Source organism: Martes martes (assembly GCF_963455335.1).
Source record: "Martes martes genome assembly, chromosome: 7".
Taxonomy (NCBI): Eukaryota; Metazoa; Chordata; class Mammalia; order Carnivora; family Mustelidae; genus Martes; species Martes martes.
This window is the reverse complement of record NC_137894.1, coordinates 33,258,636-33,276,188: the sequence shown is the minus strand read 5'-3', so window position 1 is coordinate 33,276,188 and position 17,553 is coordinate 33,258,636. Positions and strand designations below refer to the sequence as shown.

Below are 17,553 nucleotides of genomic sequence, written 5' to 3'. Positions count from 1 at the left end.
TGATGCAGGCTGTGGGGTGTCTGCAATCTGACTCTGAGGGGCCTCTCTCCTGGCTGCTTCAAAAGAAACAAAAATACCAATGCTCTCTTGAAAGTGGGCCATCTTTACCGTTAGCTGAATTATCCAGGCTTGTTTGCAAAGATAAGATGGAGAAGAGGCTTGTACAGTGACAGGAAAAAAAATCAAAGGCCCATCACCGTACCTTACAAAAGCGCACGTGGGGAAGGGACGCCATGTCGTGGTAGAACTAGTGGAGACAACAGAGGTGGCAGACCCCGCTTTGCCTGCCATTAGCTGTGCGAACCTGGCAGGCACTCAGACTCTCTGAGCACCAGTCTGCTGTGTGACCAGGGTGAATTCACTGCTTCTGACATGGTCAAGTTCAGAATGGGAAAACCTGTGAAAGTTATTTCTGAACTCTAAAGCACTATGCGACCAAGCTCATAAACACCTCATTCACTGTGTTCCCTCAGAATTTTACTGTATATGCTCCTTCAAATTATGGGGAGAAAGGATTTGACATATTTTATTTGAATTTGTAGCAATATACCAAGTTGTTTTGTTGCATAAATATTTTGAATTCTTTCATTTTAATTAGAGTGTTTCTCTTTTCCAAAAGGTGGTTTTAGAATTTCATGTGTGGTTCGCTCATCATTTTTAGAAGAAAGGGAAAAAAAAAAAAAAAGAGTAAAACAGTTGACAGGAGCTTTGGATTTTTTTTTTATCCCATTGTGCAACACATTTAGTGACAATATGGATTTTTTTTTTAATTGTTGTTCTTACATGGTTTGTCAGTGAGCAAGTCTGTTCCTAAAATTCTCCCCTACACCTAATCCTGGCTCCTTGCTGATGCAAGATTATAAAAGGGGTGAGTGAGCCAGCCATGAACCTGGGTATGCTTTCAGTCGCCACAGGAGAGAGTTGAACAGAATCTTGGGAACAATGGAACTTTTTAAACAAAGTATAGAGTATGTTTGGTGAACAATCAGTAGCATGAAACCAGTCATGAGAAACCAAAGCTGCTGGCTGATTGCAGAGGACTGACAAGGAGGGGGTCTGAAGAGCACAAGGCTTAGGCTGGCTGGACCTAGGGACTCTGAGAACCAGGGATGCCAGCTGTGTTCTTTGTACCTTACACAGAAGGGAAATAGCATCTGCATACCAGCGAGCACTGATGGGCCAGTCCATTCCCCAATATAAACTAGGTATTATTCCCATTTTGCAAAGAAGAAATTAAGGGTCAGGAGGACTAAAAAGGCAGTGGAACTGGGCAGACTTTTTAACTCAGTATCAAATGAATGGAAGGTTGGCATTTCTGCATGTGTCGGTGGGTCTCCTACTTTATCAGATCATTCTTTGGAAAGGTTCTTAGCTCTATTTAGGGTTTTACTACACTAAAAGATTTCTTTTTAAAAGCTGGGCCCACCGATGAGGCCATGTTTGCACTGGAGTCTTGCTATAGCGCACATTTGTCATTGTATATAGTTCGGGTAACTGAACTTTGTATTCGTGTCCCAATCTACCACTTAATTCACAGCTGTTCTAGGATTCTGTTTTCCTTTATCTTCCTGTTAAGTGTTCTCTTTAATCCATTCAAGGTATTTCCTTGGCTAAGGGAAGTGTCCATATTCCCTCCTCACACTTAAGTGCTCACAGAACGTACGGAATTCATTATTTCAGAAGTCTCCAGAACCCAGTGAGGCAGGCCCTATCATTATAGATGAGTAAACTGAGGCAGGAGGGGAAAAGGAGCAGGGACATAGGGAAAGATGCTACGAGCAGGCTTTGCAGAGCATCATCTGAATCCTTCCACCCATTTACTAGTCTTTACCTCTTGTTAACCTCTGAGCTCCCATTGACCCACCTGTGACATGGGTCTTACCATGGGCTTGTTATGCAGAATGACGGGACATGCTGGAGATCAGCACATCACCGGCTGTTAACCCATGAAGATGAGGAGGAAAAAAACTTAAATGTGTGTGTAGATCAGTCTTTGGGTAAGCTCTTCACCCACAAGGCTTGAACTCATGACCCCAAGACCAAGGAGTTGCATGCTCTACCAAACCAGCCAGGCGCCCCACAGTCACTTTATGACCCATTTCTCAAGTGCACAAAATTTTAATGACAGTAACATTTAAGTACTACTACTCACTGCACTTCCTCTTTAAGATCTTAAAATAACCATCCCTTACCTTACTTAATCCATCTTATTTTTGAGCTTTAGGAAAAGGGCAGTGTGCTGTATGCAGTTTACCAGGACTTGTTCTTAATCTAACCTTAAGAATTCCTCTATGTCCACAGCTCATTTTCACTGCTGATCATTGAGGATCATTTTATTTTCTAGCTGATGGACTTGTTTTTGCTGTCTTTAAGTACTGCTTTAAACATTCCCAAAGATGCATCCTGATGTCCTTATGTAGTTTCTCTTGGGTAATAACGCACAGAAGCAGAATTGTGGGGTTGTGTTCAATTCTGTGAGGTACACCAACCAATTACCCATCTGGTTCTAAACACTAATGGTTTTGGACAGTGGACAGTTGGGGCGATGACATCCTGCTTTTCACTAACTCTTGATCTCTAAAAGAGACTGAGGAAAGGGTAAGATGTTCAGGTGCCTGGTACCTGATAGGTGCTCTGAAGACAAAGTAACCATGTTCTATAAATCCAAATCTTCGGGTCCCCTGGCATTTTGAAGTGAACCAGTCTCCACACCAGTGCTCAGCCATCCCCTTCCCCAAAGGTTACTTTGTTAGTGTCAAACACAGATTTGAATTTTGGTTTTAACCTCTTTGCGTAAATGGGGACTCAAACCTGAATTTTCTTTTTTTGAGAAAGAGCGAGAAATCAGAGTAAGAGGGAGAAGCATATTCCTCACTGAGCAGGGAACCCGATGCAGGGCTCAACCCCAGGACCCTGAGATCATGACCTGAGCCCAAGGCAGAAGCTTAACCGACTGGGCCACCTAGGTGCCCCAACAAACCTGAATTTTCACCATTCCTTCAGTATTGCTGAATTATAAGCCCAGAGATATAGCAGTACTCTACCTCTGATGACTCGGCACAGCTCAAAAAATTTGTAGCCAGGGTTTTACTTGGGATTTTTTTTTTTTAAAGATTTATTTGACAAAGAGAGAGAGGGTGCACAAGCAGGGGGAGTGGGAGAGGGAGAAGCAGGCTCCCTATTGAGCAGGGAGCCTGATGTGGGACTCGATTCCAGAACCCTGGGATCATGACCTGAGCCGAAGGCAGATGCTTAACCAACTGAGCCACCCAGGTGCCCCTTACTTGGGATTTTTAAGAGGCCTTGATTATACCAGAATCACCGACTCTTAGTCCTGTCAAGGAGACAAACCCTGTGGTCATGAACTCACACAGGTGACTCCGACAAGGCATCTGCTCTGATCCCTCTCCCACCTCTCCATGCAGTTCCACACGCAACATTAGGTATTCTTGGCACAGCATCTGGCTGGTGCACTATTTCTCACCAGGAGTTGGTCGTGGCAGGGGGCAAAAAACCAGTTCTGGGGTCATACCAGAAGAGGCTGGCAGCCAGTGCTGCAGAAGGGAAATCGTCTGTACACTGCACATCCCCAAACAACAGGCAAAACCAACAGCAACCAAGAATTCAGCTTTTTTTTTTTTAAATTATTTATTTTAATGAACATATAATGTATTTTTATCACCAGGGGTACAGATCTGTGAATCGCCAGGTTTACACATTTCACAGTACTCATCATAGCACATACCCTCCCCAATGTCCATATCCCCACCACCCTCTCCTGTCCCCCCTCCCCCCAGCAACCCTCAGTCTGTTTTTTGAGATTGAGTCTTTTACGGTTTGTCTCCCTCCCAATCCCATCTTCTTTCATTTTTTCTTTTCCTACCTCCCCCCAAGCCCCCCCACCTTGCATCTCCACTTCCTCATATCAAAGAGATCATATGATAGTTGTTTTTCTCCGACTGACTTATTTCGCTAAGCATGATACCCTCTAGTTCCACCCACGTTGTCGCAAATGGCAAGATTTCATGTCTTTTGATGGCTGCATAGTATTCCATTGTGTATATATACCACATCTTCTTTATCCATTCATCTGTTGATGGACATCTAGGCTCTTTCCACAGTTTGGCTATTGTGGACATTGCTGCTATAAACATTCGGGTGCACGTGCCCCTTCGGAGCACCACGTTTGTATCTTTAGGATATATACCCAGTAGTGCAATCGCTGGGTCATAGGGTAGCTCTATTTTCAGTTTTTTGAGGAACCTCCACACTGTTTTCCAGAGAAGAATTCAGCTTTTTACTGAGCAGCTTACACAAGCGGTTTAGTCAAAAAGACCAAAGCCCATGTCATCATCGGACTCCTCAGATTCTTCTTTCTTTGCTTCCACTTTCTTCTCCTCAGCTAAAAAACAGAAACAGTCAATCACACACCCGCTGAGTATTTTAAACTCCGAAGAGCTCCAGGCCCTTCAACTTACCTGGTCAAAAATGTCCTAGCCTTGGTTCCAACCATGCCCCTGGCTGTAGGGTTTCTGTACATCATCTACTCTTAGCGAATTAAGTATTATAGGCATCACTGCTCTTCATCTCCACTCCTCCCTCCAATTTTTGTTTAAAAGATTTTATTTATTTATTTGACAGACAGAGATCACAAGTAGATAGGGAGGCAGGCAGAGAAAGAGAGGAGGAAGGAGTCTCCCTACCGAGCAGAGAGCCCAATGCAGGGCTCGATCCCAGGACCCTGAGATCATGACCTGAGCCGAAGGCCGAGGCTTTAACCCACTGAGCCACCCAGGCACCCCTCCTCCCTCCAATTAAAAAAAAAAACAATTGCCTACTTGGGGCAGCAGTGGTGGAAGCAGCAGGACCTCCTGCTGGCGCAGCACCAGCTGCTGGGGTGGGTCCACCAGCTCCTACATTGCAGATGAGGCTCCCAATGTTGACGTTGGCCAGGGCCTGCAACACACATGCATACACCGATCACACTCATTCTGGCCTTTTGTTACAGCACTCCCCCAACACACACCTCCAAAGGTTACCCCCCCTTGAAGGGACAACCACCGATTCCCAACACTATATCGTTCTTCCTTCTCTGGAGTCTGCCAGTAACATTTGGCTGCTACTTAGATTCCCCAAGACTTAGACTAGATTATGACCACACAGCTCTATTAAAAATTAGTCACACACACAAAAAACTACTCAAGCTTTAAATCTTACAATTGTATTGCCATATTTAAGCAAGACAGAATAACTAACTAAATTCCTTCCTTTTATAGGTGAGAAAACTGGCCCCAAAATGCTGGTGTAAGTTGTTGGCAAAAAAACTCACGCCTCCTTAAACACTCAAACCAGGATTCTTTCCATGGTTCCAGATCTCCTCTTAACAGTGAATTCAATTTTTCAGACTGCTAAGTCCAGGGACTTTATTAAAGAAGAGGACCTTTATTAAAGGCACAATGTTTTCAATCATTCAAAACTCTCTGGACACAACATGAAGAGATGAAGCTAATAGCCTCTTGTCAGAGATTAAGTAACATAAAATAGGAAAGACAGCCAGTGCCAAGTTCCTTGGGTAGGAATCTTGTCTTCATTAGTCTTTTTATATCCCCCAAAATAGTAAATGGCCAACGAAAGGTCACTACATCCAATTTCCATGAAACCAGACTATCATGCAGGAATAATGTGCTTGGAACAGCCTGGGCGATATTATTCCCTGGGTGACCGTTTTAAGGAGTCATTTGATGTGCACGTGTGTATATCATATATACATTTATGTATGTCATGGTTTCAGAACAAAAGCAAAGAGAAACCAGACTGAAACCAAGAAGGAAAAGACATAAACTTTAATTAGGCTCTAGATAAGGAATATGGCACTTTCCAGCCTTTTTAGTGTTACACGAATACCTGACTTAATAAATCAGTAAAGTCCCCAGATTTGCTTCTCCACATCACTTTGCTGCCCTCACCTTACCTTTGCAAACAAGCCAGGCCAGAAGGGTTCAACATTCACACCCGCTGCTTTAAGGAGGGCATTGATCTTATCCTCCTAAAAAACAGCAAACCAAAGTGTTGTTTTCGTAAACGTCTCCAAAACACTGCAAACGAAAGTCACTCAAAACGTGTGTCCAAAACCATGTTTAGCCACTTCACAGATTCTACCTGTATTTCATGTGTGCTTATTTAAAACAGACCCTTTCTGGGGCACCTGGGTGGCTCAGTGGGTTAAGCCTCTGCATTCGGCTCGGGTCATGATCTCAGGGTCCTGGGATAGAGCCCCATCGGGCTCTCTGCTCAGCGGGGAGCCTGCTTCCCCCCTCTCTCTGCCTGCCTCTCTGCCTACTTGTGATCTCTGTCTGTCAAATAAATAAATAAAATCTTTAAAACAGACCCTTTCTTACGCTCTTAGGATCACCAGGAGCAAACGGAATGCACCCGGCTCGGGTGTGCCCGGCCCCTCCCAAGGCAGCGCATCTCTGCCGTTTCCCTGGCGGGGACTGGCCCAAGGCACGCCGCTCTTTTAAGTTGCGAGTCAGGGCGGGAGGTAGAGCAAGCTAACGTGCTCTCCACATCTCGCAGCCAGGCCCAACAAGGACTAGTAAGAGGAGCGCAGGAATTCAGGGCCACCAAACAGGGAATGTCCCAGGTGCGGTTAGGATGCCCACATGCAGCGGAAGTTTCGCTGAAGCAAAACCCAAAGCCGCAGCTCGCAGCCCGACTGTACCCCAGTCCCCCAGGAAGTTGGAGCACGTGGGCCCGCCCGCCGCTGGGCCCCTCTCCCCCGCCTCCGCCGGGGATGTTGATGGCCGGGCTCCCGCCCGCACTCACCGTGACCGTCACCTCATCGTAGTACAAGATGAGGGCCGAGTAGATGCAGGCGAGCTCCGAGACCGAGGCCATGGTGCTGGCCAGTGCTGAGCGGACGCTGCCCGGCGCGGCGCTAGTCGCCCGATGAAGTGAGGGCTTCACCCCAACACGGCCTTAGATTGCTCGAAGGACCGAGCATCTTAGCGGCAGCTGAGGAAAGGACATTCCGCGCTTGCGCAGCCTTTTTTTTTTTTTTTAAAGATTTTTTATTTATTTGACAGGGATCACAAGTAGGCGGAGAGGCAGGCAGAGAGAGGGGGGCGGGAAGCAGGCTCCCCGCTGAGCAGAGAGCGCGACAAGGGGCTCGATTCCAGGATCCCGAGATCACGACCCGAACCGAAAATGCTTTAACCACCCCAAGCCACCCAGGTGCCGCCAATGCGCCTCTTATATGGATCACGGGAGCCAGTCGGTGCCCGGGCCTGGCGGAAGAGGCGGGGCGAGAACAGCCCTCTCGGAGCACGGTTGGCGCTTGCGTATAAAGCGCGACTCGCTCGTTAGCGAGTTCAAAAAATTGGTAGTTCTTGAAACTGCAAGTTCTTTGGGTTCGGCTAAAACTCGGGGCTCGTGAACAGTACAAATATTTTTAGGGAAAAGATATCTAGGTAAATGGATTTCACCCCCATCTACCGTAGCCCGTGTGACACTATCTGGACATGGAATGACGTCGCCAGCCTCCCCGAGCTGTGCCCGCCTGGAGCGCAGGAGCTACAAGTCAGCTGGGAGGCTTCTGGTGCTCAGCGCGGCGTCTCCGGTGAATTAAGCGGTGGAGGAGGAAAGGAGACGCTTGCCGCGCGACGGTAGCAGTACCATCGGAGCCCCAATGTGTCCCGGGCGCTGAGTCACACTCTACAAGGATTCGTTTAATCCTCACACAGCAGAAGGGGTAAGCACTGTTGTTATAAGTCTAAAAGATCTATTGGGAATGGAGGGGAACTTTCCAAATCCGGTTCAGTTTTTGTAACTAAGGCACCCCGTGTTTGGGTGGAAGTGTCTTGAAACTCTCCTTAAGATGTTCAAGACTTCGTGAAGCAACTGCTGTCTAGGGGCTGCATTGCCATTTTGTATCTTTTGAAGCTTAATAAAAATTGGTATTGGATTCATATTGAGAGTTGGGTTGTTTTGTTTTGTTTTGTTTTTGAGGTATAATTGACATGACATTTTTGTTTCTGGGGTATAGCATAATGATTCGATATTTGTGTGTATCGCAAAACGTACATCATCCATTTTTTCTTTTCTTAAAAGACTCTACTTATTTATTTGACAGACAAAGATCACAGGCAGGCAGAGAGAGAGGAGGAAGCAGGCTCCCCGCCAAGCAGAGAGCCCGATGCGGGGCTGGATCCGAGGACCCTGAGATCATGACCTGAGCCGAAGGCGGAGGCTTAACCCACTGAGCCACCCAGGCACCCCACATCAACCATTTTTAAGGTCTCTCAGCAACTTTTAAATATGAAACAGTATTATTAACTATAGTCACCGTGTTGTACATTACATCCCGTGACTTATAATTGCAGGTTTGTAACTTTTGAGCCACTTCACCCTTCCACCCCTCCCTCTGGCAGCCACCAGTCTGTTCTCCGCATCTATGAGTTTGTTTTATTTATTTTTATTTGTTGTTTGGATTCCACATGTAAGTGAGGTCATACAGTATTTGTCTTTCTCTGACTTGTTTTGCTTAGTATAATGCCCTCAAGGTCCATCCATGTTGTCTCATATGGCAAGGTGTTATATTTTTTTACACCTGAATAATATTCCTCTGTGTGTGTGTGTGTGTGTGTGTGTGTGTGTGTGTGTGTCACATTTTCTTCATCCATTCAATCATTGATGGACACTTCGGTTGTTTCCGTGTCTTGGCCATTGTAAATAATGCTACAGTGAACATGGGAATGAATATATCTTTTCAAATTCGTGTTTTTCTTCTGAAAAATACCTGCGGATGGAATGGCTTGATCATATGGTAGTTCTATTTTTAATTTGGTGGGGGAACCTCTGTACTGTTTTCCGCAGCGTTTGCATCAATTTATATTCCTACCAATAGTACACAGATGTTTCTTTTCTTCACATCCTTGCCACCACATGTTATTCTTGTCTTCTTGATGACAGCTATTCTAACAGGTGTGAGGCAGTATCTCCCTGTGGTCTTAATTTTATTTCCCTGATGGTTGGTAATGTTGAGCATCTTTTTCATGGGTCTGTTGGCCATCTGTATGTCTTTGGAAAAATGTCTATTCAGATCTTTTGCCCATTTTTAATGGAATTTTTGTTGATACTGAGTTGTAGGAGTTCTTTATTCATTTTGGATCTGAACCCCTTTTCAGATATATGATTTACAAAAAATTTCTCCTGTTCAGTAGGTTGCCTTTTCATTTTGTTGATGATTTCCTTTGCTGTGCAGAAGTTTTCAGTTTGATATAGTCCCACTTGTTTACTTTTGTTTTTGTTGCCTTTACTTTTGGAGTCAGATCAAAAAATCTTTGCCAAGACCACTGTCAAGGAGCTTACCACCTTTGTTTTCTTCTAGGAGTTTTATGATCCAGGTCTTACATTAGAAATCAAGTCTTTATTACATTTTGAATTAATTTTTGTGAATGGTGTAAGATGGTGGTCCATTTTCATTCTTTTGTGTGTTGCTGTCCAGTTTTCCCAACACCATTCATTGAGGAGACTGTCCTTTCCTGATTATATATTCTTGATTCTTATGTCATAAATTGACCATATATGAATTGGTTTATGTCTGTGTCACTGTTGTGTGTGTGTGTGTGTGTGTGTGTGTGTGTTTAAGATTTATTTCAGAGATAGAGGGAGACAAGCAGACTCCCCGCTGTGCGGGGAGCCTGACACAGGGCTCGATCCCAGGACCACCTGAGCTGAAGCCAAGAGTCAGATGCTTAACTGACTGTACCACCCAGGCACCCCTTAATATCCCAAACTTTTAAACAATTTTTTTAAACTATCAAGCTTTCTAAAAATAAAACTTGTTTTGAGTGTTCATCCAACTCCAGAAGCAATTCCAGTGGAATTTGGGTGGAAAAAGGTAAAGCTACTGAAAAATTCGAACATTTCCAAAGCCAAAATGAATCCATCTAAAACATAGTCATCCCCCTTCCCTGCCCCCAGTGTACTTCAAAATAAGACAAAAAACTGATCTGGCAAATATGATACATCAACACAAAACAAAATATTGCCTGTCTTAAACTATACTAATAAGAAACCTTTTTAAATCAGTGTTTTGTCCCCCAAATTGTTTTCTAACTATAGTAGCAAAACCTGAACCTTAGAGTATAAGAAAGGTAAATTATAAGTTCTTCTCACTTATAAATGTAAACACAAAAATCTAAAATGTGGGGGCACCTGGGTGGCTCAGTGGGTTAAAGCCTCTGCCTTCGGCTCAGGTCATGACCTAGGGTCCTGGGATCGAGCCCCACATCGGGCTCTCTGCTCGGCGGGGAGCCTGCTTCCCCCTCTCTCTCTGCCTGCCTCTCTGCCTACTTGTGATCTCTGTCCGTCAAATAAATAAATTAAAAAAAAAAACAAAACTAAAATGTGAATGTCAGTTACATCCGTAAAACTGGAAAAACTAAAAGATCAATAAACTGAATGCAGTACTGTATATCAAAATATGGTATACCATGACTAAGGATAGTTCAGTGTAATATCTATTAAAAGTAATCCATTAATAAAGAGGAAAACTAGATGAAATTCTTACAGATTCAGAAAAACGACTTGATAAAATTAAATAACCATTAACATAGACTCTTAGAAAATTGGAAGAAAAGATAGCTTTCATATCCTGATAAAATATCTCCTAAAAATCTACAGCAAACACCATACATACTGGTGAAACTTAAAACCTACTCTTTAAAATCAGGAACAAACAAAGATATGTCCTTTCCCTGCTTTACTTCAGTTACTATTTTACAGTTTAGCCATCTCCATAAGACAAGAAAAAGAAAAGGTATTAAATTGGAAAGTTGTGAACTCCACTATTCATAAATAATATGATTATTTATTTACCCAGAAGTTCCAAGAGAATCCATAGGCAAACAAATCAACCTAGATTCAAGATTAATACACAAAAGCCAGCAGCATTTCTGTGTTCAGCAAAAGTCAGTTATAAAATGTAGTATTAAAAATTGTACTTCATACAACAGCAACAAAAATCATATAGTTTCTAGGAGTAAATCTAACAGTTTATGCATGACTATTTTTAAAATTATAAGATTTTAAGGAACAACATCAGAGGCAATTTAAATAGAATGATATACCATATTCACAGATGAAAGGATCTTAAAATAGGTAATTCTCTTCAAATTATGTCATTTCAGTCAGTTTTCCATTAGGGTTTTTGATGAAATTTGACCAGTTGTCCTTAAAATTTTCATGGAAGTATCAAGGACCAGTAAAAATGAAGACAGTGCTTTATTTATTTATTTATTTAAATATTTTTATTATTTGTATTTATTTGTCAGAGAGAGAGAGACCACACAAGCAGGCAGAGTGGTAGGCAGAGGCAGAGAGAGAAGCAGGCTCCCTGCCGAGCAAGGGGCCCCATTCGAGACTCGATCCCAAAACTCTGGGATCATGACCTGAGCCAAAGGCAGCAGCTTAACCCACTGAGCCACCCAGGCGTCCCTATTTATTGATTTTTTAAGATTTTATTAATTTATTTGACAGAGAGCTAAGCAGGGGGAGTGGCAGATAGAGGGAGAGGCACTCCCAGCTGAGCATCGGGCTTGATCCCAGGACCCTGGGATCATGACCTGAGCAGAAGGCAGATGCTTAACCAGCTGAGCCATCCAGGCGCCCCGAAGGTGGTGTTTTAAAGTAATAATAGAGGTTCACCTTAAATGTCAGTTCCATGGAGGGCACACACTTTGGTTTGCCAGTGCATTAATTGTGCCTAAAACAGTGCCTGGCACATAGGGGGCACTCAAATAAATACATGCTGAATGAATTAAAGATGTGTCATTGACATGCAAGTAGATAAACAGACCAAGAGAACAGAGAACCTAGAAATCCACTGCCATACATACAGGAACTTAGTAAGTCAGAGGCATGACTTTAAAAATGGGGAAGTGGAGTGGTTGGTTAGGGGAAGAGTGCCTTTTCAAAAAAAAAAAAACCCACAAGCTACTGGGACAATTGATTTTTCTATCCATATGGAAATGTGGAAAGAATGGTTTTAACTCCATCCTCATCATATATAATGTGGAAAGGAAAACTAAAATTTTAGAGGACTATTATTATTAAGAGTACGTGAAAAATTTCTTAAGGCACAAAACATAAAGGAAAAGATTCATAGGTTTGATTATATTAAAATTGAAAACTACAAGCAAAAAAACGCATAAACAACATCTGAGTAACTCTGACAGCCCAGAGCCTAAGAAAACACAAGGACTAAATGTGATACGGTTTCTTAGATGGGATCCTGGGAAGGACAAAAGACATTAGTTCAAAACTCAGGAGTTCCAAATAAAACATGGGCTCTAGTTAATAACAATATATTAATATTGGTTTATTAATTGTAACACATCGATATGTTAATAATGGGGAAATTGGCTCTGAATATGAGGGAACTCTCTTCTCACAATTTTTTGGTAAAGCTAAAATAATTCTAAAAATTGAATTTATTTTAAAAACACTATAACCAAAGTGAAAAAAAAATGTCAGATTGGGAGAAGACATGAGGCCCAAAGTACCCAAAAGCTATATAAAGTCCCACAAACCCGTAAGAAAGACACAGCTGTCCTGTTTTGCAGAACATCAAAAATTATCAAGTAAGGGGCACCTGGCTGGCTTAGTCCATAGAAAATGTGACATTTGATCTTAGAGTCCTGAGTTTAAGCCCCACAGTGGGCATAAAACTTATTTAAAAAAACAAAATTATCAACTAAATGTAACTAGGGCTAAGAAATTTTTACTTAAACTGTAAAAATGAGACCCAGTCATTAGAAAAGTGGTTAAAAATTTGGATGTTAGGCTCAGACTTGGGCTTCAATGTCAGCTGCACCACTTATGATTTTGGGGGACCTTGAGCAAGTCATCAGTCCTCTCAATCTGTTTTTCACCTGTAAATTGTAGCTAACACCTGGACAGGTGTCAGACACCAAGCACCCAGTTAACCACAGCTGTTCCTCATGAATGTTTAGAACTCTCTAAGCAAAACGTCAGTCGCCCATCCATTTCCCTTTGTTATGTGTGGTTCTTGGGCTCAGTGGACTCAACATCATACTTTTACTTCGGACGAATTCTCCTACCTCTCATTTCCCTGTCATAGTACAGTTGTCCTTTTAAGGTGTATTTTCAACAGACTAAGCAACATGATATTTAAAACATTAAGAAACGGAGAGATTAAATCCAGTAACATCTACTGACATAGGATTAAACTTCAGTGGTCTGGAGCATTTTAGAAACACAGCTGTGACATTGCTTACTACTATACTATTAGTGACAAGTGGATTTTGTGGACTAGTGTCACACCTTCACTGTTAATATAACAGATTACCATTTAGTTTAAAAAAAAATCATCCTCCAAAGAAACTCTAATTTAATCAGAGAAAAATTTGTGTCTACCCAGGTAAAACTGTCTGTTTCACCATGTTTTCCGGTAGTACTTTTTCTAATTTGTTTTTACCCAAACCATGTTTTTTGATTAAATGTCTAGAAGAGTATACTTAATACATAGATATAGCCATTGTTACACAAAAAAAGACATCATCAATTTAATGTCAAATTACTTATTTTGGGGCGCCTAGGTGGCTCAGTCGTTAAGCGTCTGCCTTGGCTCAGGTCATGATCCCAGCATCCTGGGATCAACCCCCGCATCGGGCTCCCTGTGCATTGAGGGGGGGGGGGTCCCTGCTCAGCGGGGAGCCTGCTTCTCCCTCTCCCACTCCCCCTGCTTGTGTTCCTTTCTTGCTCTTTCTCTTCAAATAAATAAATAAAATCTTTTAAAAAAATTACTTTCTATTTTCTGCTTTTTTTTTTACAATTGCAAAAATTCTACTTTTCATTTTTTCCTATTGAAATGGGTTTGACATAATATTTTATAAACTTACAGTGTACAACACCTTACAGGATTTGATGCATTTGTATGTCATAATATGATTATCACTGTAGCAGTTAATTAGCATCTCTATCACATTACATAATTATCCTTTCTTTATAGTACTTACAATAATTAAGTTCTCATCTCTTAGTAAGTTGATGTTTGTGATACAGTATTATTTTCTGTAGTCCGTGTACTGTGCATTAGATCTCCAGGACTTACTTATTACTTGTTTTAAGTTTGTACCATTAGGGGCGCCTGGGTGGCTCAGTGGGTTAAGCCTCTGCCTTCAGCTCAGGTCATGATCTTAGGGTTCTCAGATCAAGCCCCGCTTCAAGCTCTCTGCTCAGTGGGGAGCCTGCTTCCCTCTCTCTCTCTGCCTGCCTGTGATCTCTCTGTCAAATAAATAAATAAAATTTTTAAGAAAAAGTTTGTACCCTTAAAAACATTTGCCTTGTCTCCCCACCCCCCACCCATTGATAACCACCATTTTATTCTCTGTTTTTACAGTTTGGCTTTTTAAACTTCCACATGTAAGTGATGTCATATAGTACTTGTCATATAGTACTTGTCGGGCTTACCTCACTTATCCTGTGTTCAGGGTCTCTCCGTGTTGTGACAAACAGCAGGACATCCTCCTTTCTCACAGCTGAATAACACTCCTGTGTGTACGTGCACACGCGCCACATTTTTTTATCCTTTCATCTACTGAGGGGCCCTCTGGTTGTTTCTGTATCTCAGCTGTTGTAAGTAGTGCTGAGTGAACATGGAAGTGCAGGTATCTTTTCAAGATAGTGTTTTGACTTTCTTCAAGTAAATACCCAGAAGTGGAATCACATTGTAGTTCTAATTTTAATTTTTTGAGGCACCTGCGTACACTGTTTTCCTCAGTGGCTGTGCCAATTTACATTCCCAGCAACAGTGCCCGAGGGTTTACTCTCTCCACATTCACTGCCAACACTTGTTACTCTTGTCTTCTTGATGATAGGCGTTCTAACACCTGTGGTTTCCTTTGCATTTCCCTGATGATGTGCGATGTTGAGCATCTTTTCACGTCCCTGGTGGCCTTCTGGATGTCCTCTTTGGAAAAATGTCTGTTTAGTTCTTCTCCCCATTTTTAAATCAGACTGCTTCTTTCTTATTGAGTTGTATGAATTCTTTTTATATTTTGGATATTAACCCCTTATCTAACATACGGTTTGTAAAAACTCCCCCATTTTGTAGGTTGCTTTTCAATTTTGTTAATTCTTTTGTACAAAAGCTTTTAGGTTTGATGTAATCCCTTCTGTTGATTTTTACCTTTGCTGTTAGATGTCATATCCCAAAATCATTGCCAAAACCAGTTCAGGGAGCTTCTTTCCTGTGTTTTCTTCTAGGAGTCGTATAGTATGAGTCCGTATGTTTAAGTCTGTAATCCATTTCACGTGAATGTTTGTGAGTGGTGTAAGGTGTCCAGTTTCAGTGTTCTGTGTGTGTTCATCCGGTTTTCTCAACATAATTTGTTGAAGTTTGTCTTTTTCCCCTTCGGTGCTGTTGGCCCCCTTGTTGAATACTAGTTTAATGTATAAGCAGAGGTTAATGTTGGGCTGTCTGTTCTGTTCTGTTTGTCAGTGTGTCTGTTTCCTTGCCAGCACCGTACTGTTTTTAATACTACAGCTTTGTGGTATAATTTGAAGTCAGGACGTGCAGTACCTGTAGTTTTGTTCTTTTTCCTCAGGATTGGCTTTAGCTCTTTGGAGTCCTTTGTGGTTCCATACAGACTTTACAGTTTTTCTGTTTCTGCAAAGAATGCCATTAGTCTTTGATGGGAATTGTGTTGACTCTGTAGATTGCTTTGAGTAGTATATACATTTTAACAATATTAACTCTTTGAATCCATGAACACAGGCTGTCTTTCCCTTTGTGTGTTTTTCTATTGTTTTCAGCAGTCTTGTAGATTTTGCTGTACAAGACTTTCACTGCCGGGGCGCCTGGGAGGCTCAGTCAGTTGGGCATCTGTCTTTGGCTCAGGTCATGATCTCAGGGTCCTGGGATGGAGCCCCGTGTCGGGCTCCCTGCTCAGCAGGGAGTCTGCTTGTCCCTCTGCCCAGCTCCCCGCCCTCCCACTTGTGCTCTCTTTCTCTCTCTCCAATAAATAGATAAAATCTTAAAAAAAAAAAAAACTCCTACATTAAATTTATTCCTAACTATTTGTTTTTTGATGCTACTATGACTGAGAAAGCCTTCTTTTTTGTGTGGGTGTGACCATTATTATCTTTTTCTTAGACTTGACAATCCTTTCATTGAAACATAATTGACATACAATGTTTTGTTAGTTTCAAGTGTTTATTAGTTTCAATGTTTGTTAGTTTCAAGCAGATTGATTCCTCAGTTCTGCACCTTACTCGTTGCTCACCATGATAAGTGTAGTCACTGTCACTACACAACTTTATTATGACATCACTGACTATATTCTCTACGCTGTACTCTCATCTCTGTGACTTACTTATTTCACAACTGGAAGTTTGTACCTCCAGTCCCCTTTATTGTGCCCATCCCTCCACCCATCTCTCCTTCTGGCAACCACCAGTTTGTTCTCTGTACTTGAGTCTGTTTTGTTTTTTAGATTCCACATATAAATGAAATCATATGGTATTTGTCTTTCTCTAACTTATTTCACTTAGCATTATACACTCTCAGTCCATCCAGGTTGTTGCAAATGGCAATATCTAGTTCTTTTTTACAGCCAAGTAACATTTCCTCTGTGTGTGTGTGTCTGTGCATGCACGCATGCGCACCACATCTTTATTCATCCACTGATGGACAACTTGGGTGGCTTCCGTATCTTGGCTATCATACACGATGCTGCAGTGAACATACAGGGGAATATGTCTTTTCAAATTAGTGTTCGTTTGGGGGGTGGTAAATATCCAGTAGTGGAATTACTTGGTAGTCCTATTTTTAATTTTTTGAGGGACCTCCATACTGTTTTCCACAGTCACTGCACCAGTTTGCATTCCCACCAGGAGTGCATGAGGGTTCTCTTTTCCCCACATCCTCACCAAAACTTGTTATTTCTTGTCTTTTTGATATTAGGCATTCTGACAGGTGTAAGGTGATACATCATTGTGGTTTTGATTTGCATTTCTCTGATGATGAGTGATGTCAAGTATCTTTTCATGTGTCTGTTGGCGATTTGTATGTGTTCTTTGGAAAAATGTCTACTCAGGTCCTCTGCTTATCTTTAAATCAGATTATTTGTATTTTTTTTGGTGTTGAGCTGCATGAGTTTTATACATATTTTGGATATGAACCCCTTATTGGATATATCATTTGTAAATATTTTCTCCCAGAGGGCCTGGGTGGCTCAGTGGGTTGAGCCTCTGCCTTCGGCTCGGGTCATGATCTCGGGGTCCTGGGGTCGAGTCCCGCATCGGGCTCTCTCCTCCGCAGGGAGCCTGCTTCCTCCTCTCTCTCTCTCTGCCTGCTTCTCTGCCTACTTGTGATCTCTGTCTGTCAAATAAATAAATAAAATATTAAAAAATATATATATCTTCTCCCATTCACTGGGTTGCCTTTTTGTTTTGTTGATGGTTTCTTTTGCTGTGCAAGAACTTTTTATTTTAGATTTTATTTATTTATTTGACAGAAAGAGAGTG

General features: G+C 42.1%; 1 protein-coding gene across 1 annotated transcript; it reads right to left on the bottom strand.

Annotated features, from left to right (window-relative positions):
• Window positions 1-3,655: 3,655 nt before the first annotated feature.
• Window positions 3,656-7,232, bottom strand: RPLP1 (ribosomal protein lateral stalk subunit P1). The gene is made up of 4 exons (XM_080808872.1): window positions 6,826-7,232; window positions 5,972-6,046; window positions 4,839-4,956; window positions 3,656-4,402 (listed from the first exon to the last, which is right to left on the bottom strand). Exons 1-4 carry the CDS (start codon window positions 6,895-6,897, stop codon window positions 4,323-4,325), a joined length of 345 nt encoding a protein of 114 aa, XP_080664998.1. The 5' UTR covers window positions 6,898-7,232; the 3' UTR covers window positions 3,656-4,322.
• Window positions 7,233-17,553: the final 10,321 nt, after the last annotated feature.

Bases quoted from the DNA above. Each gene is read 5' to 3' on its own strand.
- RPLP1 (XM_080808872.1), bottom strand. From the start codon at position 6,897: ATGGCCTCGGTCTCGGAGCTCGCCTGCATCTACTCGGCCCTCATCTTG. The intron at 4,957-5,971 runs GTAAGGTGAGGG...TGTGTGTTGCAG, and splicing joins GGCCTGGCTTGTTTGCAAAG to GCCCTGGCCAACGTCAACAT. The intron at 4,403-4,838 runs GTAGGCAATTGT...TCTGTTTTTTAG, and splicing joins TTCCACCACTGCTGCCCCAA to CTGAGGAGAAGAAAGTGGAA.